The sequence below is a fragment of the Apteryx mantelli genome, chromosome 3 (assembly GCF_036417845.1).
Source record: "Apteryx mantelli isolate bAptMan1 chromosome 3, bAptMan1.hap1, whole genome shotgun sequence".
NCBI lineage: Eukaryota > Metazoa > Chordata > Aves > Apterygiformes > Apterygidae > Apteryx > Apteryx mantelli.
The window spans coordinates 73108739-73117651 of NC_089980.1; the positions used below are offsets into that span (position 1 = coordinate 73108739).

Sequence of the window (8913 nt, forward strand, 5' to 3'; positions counted from 1 at the left end):
AGGATTTACAACTGACAAGCCAGAGATTTAACAATTTTCTCTCTGTTGCCTGAAACACAGCTCCTGAACCAAGCTGCCGAGTGGAAGCTCCAGGCCAAAATGTTAAAGGAACAAGAGACTATCCTACAGGCACAGGTGACGTAGGAGAGTGGATTGCATGGTGTGCCTTTGTTTGCCCATTTTTAACCCATGAGACACATTCCAGGTAAAGTATCCAAACTGCTTTCTGTGTTTTCCTTCTAACCTCATTCTACATCACACAGACTATAGTAAAGGAAGCAGGTTATTTTCAAGCCAATCATAAGGTAATGCCCCACATTGCAGATCATGCTGTGGAGTTTATGAGTGTTTACAGTACTAAACCACACACTGATGTGGGTGCCTGGGCTAGATTATTCACCATAACTTTTCTTCAGGCAGATTTCTAATCCAGCAAGCACTGAAGTATATACATAACTTGAAACACATTTGCCAAATTAGAGCCAAAAAGCTCTTTTTTTTTTTTCTGGACTGGGGTTTGAAGGCAGAATTTTCATTAGCTTCAGCAGGAATTTGTCTTCTGAGGACTGTTTCAAATGGCCCTCTAGGATTTCAGTATTTAGTCAAAATAAAATGACATCCCAAAACTACGTTAAAAGTCAGGCTGAAGTGAAAGGCAGTAAAGACCAAGAAATAGGCAGCAAATATGAAACTACACTTTGAGTAGGACCACAGTAATCAACCTTGAATGCGAGTGAGAAAATAAGGTGCTATGCCAGACTTCCATATCGGAAAGAGACAGCATCAGTTGATTTCCCTAGATTTACAGAAACAGTCATGGAGATTTATCTTCTAAATGTCACTGAGAATGGCCACCCCTCAGCAGAGCTTCTGGAACAGTCGGTCCTTCAGCCCCCTCTGCAGCTACTCAGCTCCTCACCCGTCAACCAAGCCCCTTCCCACACTGCATCCCCTTCCTACCCATGGCTCATGAGGCATCTTACTGGGGAGCTGTCCCAGCTCTGCCCTTGCAGATGGGCTAATTCCTGCCTGCCAAGCAATAAAGTAAGGCTAGTATTAAACTGACAATCTGGAAATACGGTAAGAGGGGTTTGGTTCTTCATGGGGTTTTTCAAAGGCTAAGATAAGCAGGTAGCACACTGAAGAACATCACATAAACAGCTGCTGACACCAGTTTGACAGGTTCTGCAATCAAACCTCAAAGGCCTCCAGCTGAGTCAGTCCCAACTGCAAACCTGCTCCCAATTTTCTCAGAGTGGTTTTAATTAAACTTTTCTGTTCACCTAGAAAGAGTTTTGTATGCAGACAGACCTCTGTAGCCAGTTTAATGAAACTGAAGGTATTGATAAAAACCAGAGTATATTAAGCATACATTTGAAATGGCAAAATTGTTTTTGAAAAAATTCAGTCAAACAAGTCTGCAAAGGCATTGATAATACACGTGCCCCTTGCAGCCTTGCTTAGATGAAAATGAAGGTATTTACTTGCTGAAATGAAACACGTACTTAGGTATTCTGCTCAAGTCTGAGAGCTCTGTCACTTTCACAGCAGCCTCCATTTGGAATTACTGGGAATTATTATTATTATTATTTGCAGTACAGTAGCGCTGAAGGGCCTCCCTCATGGATCAGATGCCACTGTGCAAGTTGCTGTGCAAATGCAAAACAAAAAGGGTGTCCTTGATACCAAGAGTGTAAAACAACCAGTGGATATTAATGGAGGAAAGAGCGCATGAAAATTATGAGAGGATATTGGTCAACATGACGAGGAGAAGCCATAATACAGTCTTCACAGCGTTTTATAGCAAGTGAGATACCACTCCATTTTAGAGGAGATGGTGAACATCCTACACTTCCTTGAGTTGAAAGGAACCAGAGAGCATTAGCTTCTTGCCTGCCAGTCTCTTTGGATGGCACAGGGAGCCTGACATGGCTGAATCCGGCTCTCCAAATGGCTACGGGGATTTGGCACCAGCTCATGGATTACACCCAAACTGTGGTAGTGCTTCCCAAGATGATGCAAACCCTTCCTGGGCGCATTGCTTATGCTGACTCTTTTAGCTTTGCGTTTTGAAACAAAGTAAGGAGATAAAAGTTAGCTGAGGCCTTTAATTTTTGGTAGTCAGCATAATATAAGTGCTCAAATATCACAACTGAAAAGAATGTAAAAAGGTTGCAGGGGAGTCCTCACTGTAACGCCAGCCTGGAGGTCACCTTCACAGCAGGGCAACGTTAAGATGCCCCCTTTTCCTGAAGCCTTACACTTAAATTCTCACCTGCCCAGCAGAGCTCCCCATGCTCCCTCATGAAGGAAACTGCAAGGACGACAGAGCGCGGCTAAGTGGTCCTTGTCTCCCTAACGGAGGAACACAAACACATGCTCACAATGAGAGACGGCTCCCACAGTTGCTTTCCAGCCACTATAAAAACATTCACTCATTTATTATTCAAATTTAAATTGCAGAAGCTATTCTTTGTACTATAGTAGTGCCTAGGGCCCCAGCTGAGATCAGAGCTTGCCCTGCTCAGACCTGAAGGTTTTTAATCTAATGAAAGAATAGGCAAAAGTTGGGAGGGAAAAGCAGGGACAGGGAATTGGGGTGATTTTTTAAGACCACAGCTCTAGGCCAGGAGCCCCAGTTTGATGATCCCCCCCACCGCTTCCTCACCCCCTCATTAGAACCATCAAGCATTTCTCATACTCCAGAGGGCTCAATTTGTATCAGTGTCCCACTTCCACTGTGGCACTCGGGCTGCTAAAATAAATCCTTCTGAATTTATGTTTATGCATATGTCACAGCTCTGGCTACAGCACAGTATAAATACACGCATGCAAGTTTTAAGTCAGCTGGCTCCAACACTGGCAACAGAGCTCCGCACAGCTTAACCTCCTATGGGTTTACCCAGTGCAGTGGGGAAGGGCTGCAGCCGGTGGTGTATTCCCCACCACCGCAGCCACAGGGCCGCAGAGACCTAAGCTACCTAGTGTAAACTTAGCACAGGCACATCCACATTACACTGCAATTACCGCAATGACGTACTCTGAAGGGCATTGTAACAACTAACCAGAATTACCATAAATCATAATATATCTGATTTCAAAATCAGAATTAAACCCACGCCATTATCAGCAACATTTTCTAAATCTTCTTCTTTTTCTGACTAACTGAATAGAAGCGTCAGGGAACGGTATATGTTGGCTGACACCAAATAAAACAAAAGCTCCTGGTTAATCATTTAGTCAGCTCCCTGCAGGTATAGGAAAGGGCAGCCAGCTTCTAGACAAATGTTTGGGTTCTGCAGGCTGCTTTTGAACCTCCTATTGCTCAGTGACCACCCTGCCTCCACCAGTGTACATTACACCCATTGCTCATTTTCTAATGAGAGTTGTCAGGCTGGACAGATGAATTGTCTGATCATCTAAGCGTTGTCAGGGGACATTGTCCATTGCTCTGGAATCAGAATGAAGTGTTAGAATCTGATCCAGTTTTCTTTTTAGAAGGGCAGATAACTGCACTCTATTTATTTAGCACCTTGTATGCTTTTGGCACTTTAAAAATGATTTCCCACCCAGAAAAAAAAGAAAAGTGGAAACTGAGAGGATCCTGCAGAACAATTAAGCTAAGATCTTTAGACTCCATTTTTCAAAAGTATCCCCAGATTTTAGATATAAAAATACAGCTTACTGACAAAATCCAGCCGCAGGTGAACTTTTGTATGGCTACCACAGGGGTAAACTGATGGCAAAATATGGAGTCGTAATAGTCTTACATTCTGGCACATTGCAACAGATCTGTTTTCTGCTCTGCTTCATGAAGTGCAGTGGAATTGGCACAGGAGGCTGCCAGGGGATTGCTCTCTCTGCCTCTGCTGGCCCTGCCTGCAGCTTTGGGCCACACGCGCACTACAAAACAGAGCTGACAAGATGTCCTCTAGAGTTACTCAAGCCGCAGTTCAGAGATGCAGCTCGAAGGCAGACCCGTGACCACGTGAGGCGCGATGTGGGTACTTGCTCAGCAGTGGGGCTGCCCTGCGGGTCAGATAACACAGGAAGGATGCAGCTACAGCCCCTTTGCTTGCTCATCAAGTGCTGCCTAATGTCCCTCCTGGCCATGATGCTGAGCCACGGAGCAGGGATTGGAAAGGTGGTGAGAGGGGAAACTGTGCCCGCAGTGTGATGCAGGGATGCCTGAACCCTAGTAAGCCAGCTTGCTCGGACACCAAAAGCAGTGTACCTAGGGTAGCACACAGCACCCAACCTGGCTTATTGTGTACCCAAGAAATCGGGCAAATAGCTGAGCAGCTAGGCTGTATCGAGCTCCTTGCCTAAAGCCTGCCAGAGCTCACACCCCCCAGCTTAAAGTTAGAGTATGGATATGTCTACACAGCCAAGCAAGGCTGACTTCTAGCTTAGGCACCAGACTCCCCTGATTCTTACCATAAATTGATCCCACTGCCTGGTCCTGCACAGCATCAGTGGTCAGACGAGCTTGTGTTAGTCCCTGCCTACTCTTCGGCAGCCCAGTGCACTCACAGAGATGGCTCAGTCGCCTCACATTAGAGTTTTCCGTTCTACAGGTCCTCCTAATAGTCCTTTCCTGTAGTTGTCAGCCACAACTGTATACAGAAAAATATACAGGGCTTGTGAGAAAAGCAAGGGACTGGAAATCTTTTCAGACTTTGCTGGCCTTCTCTTGAAAAGTCTCCACAGAGTTACTTAGGGGAACAGTTTCAGAAGTCTCCACTTCTGGGGAATTCTTTCACTTCTGGACACCCCACATGTCACCAAAAGTACAACATTCAGAAAAAATTGTGCGTCATAATTACTGGTCTTTTTAAAATCACTGACCTGAGTCTTTCTATTCTTCCTCAGTTTACCTTTCTGTAACAGAGGAATCATAATAGTTTGCAGCCTTATAAAGATGCAGAGAGTTTCAGTTCCCTGATGTTTGTGCTTCATGACATCTTCTACCAAAATAAGGTAGCATCATTCAGTTTGCCCTCCTGGAGACTCAAATTATTTTGTGTTTCTTTTTTTTTCCTTTTAATGTAGATCACTCTCTACTCTGAAAGGTTTGAAGAATTTCAGAAAACATTGACCAAAAGCAATGAAGTGTTTGCCAGTTTCAAACAGGAGATGGAGAAAGTGAGTAAAAGCCCATTTCTGAACTCTGTGCTTGAAACTCTCCTTTTAGATTCTGACATTTCTCACTGCAGTAATTTTATCCAGGGTGTGGACATTTCTGCCCGTTTTGGAGAACAACAAACTCATCAATGTCCAAATAAGATGTGAGGCACACTCAGCCATGTCAAAATATTAACATCTTATTTTGACATTTTGCATACATTTCTGATCTCTGTTGTCAAAGGATAATGTACACAGAGTGTAGCAAAAATCCAGGAACTGCTCCTCCAAGAAAGTTTGGGGCCACCTCTTCCACTGATGCAGTGAACCTCTGCTGATTGACAGCAGCTTAACTTGTAGCACTGCAGGGTGGACATTTCACTCTCCCCTTCAGTTAAAATGAAAACTGCCTGAAAGAATAAGCATTTTACCTAAAACCTAATCTGATGGCTGGGTACAGACCCATCAGAGATACTGAAGGGGGTGTCTGGAGCTGCACTTGTCAGCCCATGTGAATCAGAGTCCCCAGAGACTCTCCTGGATGACTCATGCCAGTACAGAAAGGTTGACACTGACTACATGTCTTCCCGCTGGAGTGCGAGGGCAGAGCTGATACCCACCAACACCACTCCCAGCATCACAAGGCTTGGGGTTATGATGCAGGTTGAGCTCCAGGCTCAAGAGTCATCAGAGGTTCTCCTGTACTAGAGACTCCTTACCTTGGAGGGATACGACCCCTTACTCCCCAAAACACCCAAGGCAGTGTGTGACGGCCAATTAATGCTGCACATAAATCAACATAAACCATTAAGCTCAGCTGCCTGTCTCCTTGTAGCCAGCATACTTATTAATAAATAAAGGAACAGGAGTCAAAAACCAAAGGCATCCACATGTTGCCCCCACTTTCAGATAAATAACATTCTGCTCTGGTACCAGGACCCAAAATCCTGATGCCCTGATGCCGCAGCCAACCTCTAATTATCTTCAGTGAGAATTTGGCCTGCAAAATATCAAAGGGGAAGATGCTGCTATTTAGCTAGTGATACCTGTTGAAAGTAGTACAGAGGTGACTAATCCAGAGGAAACTTCCTTGACAATGGCAGCTCAGAAGATGTAAACCCTTCCTTAACTTCACAGCAATCCAACACTCTGGTCTGGTAAAGAGACAAACAAAATAATGCCACCTTTTCTTTGCCTTTTGTTTTTGCAATAGTTTGTACTCTGGATGTTGGCTATTCTTTTAACCACATAATCAGTTGGTCCTACTTTGGGACTTTGGACTATAGGCTGAAAGTTGCATGGCAGAGATTTAAAACTAAATCTATCCTTTAACATAAATTATTACTTAGCAGTTGCTGGTAATAGAGTTATGAGTACAACCAAAAACTTAAGTAAACAGGCTGCCCTAATTTCATCTGCTGTGTAGAACTAGTGCTGTGAATCAGCTTTTCTTCCTGCTTCTGTAGATGACAAAGAAAATGAAGAAGCTGGAAAAGGATACTGCTACATGGAAATCCAGGTTTGAGAACTGTAACAGAGCATTACTGGACATGATTGAAGAGGTGAGCAGGCTTTTTTTTCTCATGATGCACCTCTTCTGCCACATAATGCTTTTGATGGGAGATGAGATGACCTGAAATTGCCAAAAGTCAATGAAAAGTTTGTTCTTTAGTTTAAGGGTCCTTTTTCAATCTATCTTGATAATGAGATGTCTTCAAAGAAAATGACAAAAACCACAATTACAATCAGCTGCTGGGACTTTTAGACTGTATGTAGAGACATTCAATATGTCCACAAGAATGACACTTTGAATTTTAAGTGAATTTTAAGTGCTCTAAAAATGCATGATTATTAATGCTCTTATGCTGAAGTAAATTGGCATTAGTCCACTTAATGCTGCTTTCTTTCTGCATAAGAGCATCCACCCAGGGAATTAATGTGCTCCAGCTAATGAACTATAAATTCACACCTTTTGTTAACTTTCTGTGTAGGCAAACTCTAAGAGCCAAAAGCAAGTACTATGGCTCACCATAGTTTTAAACATGCTGTCACAGAGGCATTGTAGAGGAAATTAGTAAGCATTTTGGAACTCATTCAAATAAGGTAAGAGGCTGCCTGAAGTTTCACCCCAAACTTACACTGAACTTGGACCAGGTCTTTCTGGTTAGCTTTGTAGCTCTGAGCTATTGTTATTTCTCTGGACATCTGTATCTCTTGATTTCTCACTGGGTGTAGAAGCAAGAAGGTGCTTCAGTTCAGGCTGCTGTCACCGAACCTAGAAGCAAGAGAAACCAAAAGTATGATACAGCCTGTTTTCTCATAATTCCAGCCCAGTCCCACTGGAAGTCCAGAGAAGCTTTTGGGTATTTTTCTGACAAACATCCAGTATGTTCTTGCATCTCTACAGATCATTAACAGGTATTCCTGCATATATTTCTGAGTGAAATTGATCTGAATCTGTATGGAGAATGCTAATAAACTATGGTAACAGCAGTGAATTTCCTCTTGAAACTTCAATACTTAAGATCATAATTATTTTAGAGTACTTTGTGAAAGCACTACCTTTCAGTGCTCTATGAGGGCTGCCCAGGTCTGAAATTGTTTCCTAATTGCCAATTCCATCACTGAATTGCATGTGCAGGAACTCAGTCTGTGCCTTTATCGAATGTCTTTGATCACAGAAAGCCATGAGGTCCAAGGAATATGAGTGCTTTGTGCTGAAAATCCAGAGGCTAGAGAACCTTTGCAGAGCTCTGCATGAAGAGAGGAATGAACTGTACAAAAAAATAAAACAAGCCCAGTTCCCTGAAGAGACGAATGAAAATGACATCTCAGAAGAAGACACTGATACAAGCCCCTCCTCCTCCGAGAAGGCAAGTGTTGAGCTGCCCACTACTGACAAGAACACGCTGAAGGATCTGGCTGAAGCTTTCATGGTGTCCCACAATACAGAGAAGTCCCTCCAAAGTGAGAACAGCACTGCAGAGACCTGTGACACTCGAACATGTAATGATCTTTCTCTCATGGCACCCAAGGTTGCCTCTCATGTCACCCCATGGTCAGAGGCCAGATGCTGTTCTGAGCAGCCCAGCACAAGCGCACCAACACCTACTGAACACGTGCCAGTGCCAGCGCCCGCTGGGAGCACACCAGCACCCACTGAAAACATAACAATGCCCACCAAGAATGTGCCGAAGCCCACCAAAAGCATGCCCATGATCCCTGTAAGAGTGCCAACACCCATAGAAACTGCACCTGTGCCTGCCAAGAGCATGCCAGTATCGACTGGGCATATGCCAAAGCCCACTGAAAACATGCCAGCAGTGGCCAAAAGCATGCCAACACCCACTCAAAACAGGTCCACTCCCTTTGGGAATGTGTCAGTGTCCACAAAAAGTGTACCAGAAGTTGCAGAATGTGTGGAAGATCCAGCAGAGCAGCCTGTTCAAGGTCAGTCCACAGAGCAAGCAGGCAATACAGACATGGAAGCAGTAGACTGAAGATACTGGTGTGTTCAGGCTTGTCTTCTACAAATCACAGCTCTACTTTGTCCCCAAATCTGAAACCTTTTTTTTTAAATAAAAGTAAAAAGTGGATGCTAAAACACTCATATATATTTGTAGACATAAGTAATACACTACTCTTTGCTACCACTATCCAGAAATAATGGGTCTGCAAATTTTGATATCCTTCATCTGCTTGAAGCATAGTATTTTCTTAATGACAAGAAAATATAACAAAATTACATGATCTTTTTTTCCCCAGGCATAATGAGTCATCTCATTCAAC

The 8913-nt window shown here is 43.6% G+C and overlaps 1 protein-coding gene across 1 annotated transcript in view; it reads left to right on the forward strand.

The window, feature by feature from the left end:
• The window catches only part of TXLNB (taxilin beta), a 30912-nt gene extending 22288 nt beyond the window's left edge, over positions 1-8624 (forward strand). Inside the window, exons 6-9 of the mRNA XM_013958927.2 lie at positions 61-135; positions 5053-5145; positions 6591-6686; positions 7806-8624. Coding sequence (XP_013814381.2) covers positions 61-135; positions 5053-5145; positions 6591-6686; positions 7806-8624 — 1083 coding nt within the window. The remainder of the gene's footprint in view (positions 1-60; positions 136-5052; positions 5146-6590; positions 6687-7805) is intronic.
• The last annotated feature ends 289 nt before the right edge of the window (positions 8625-8913 follow it).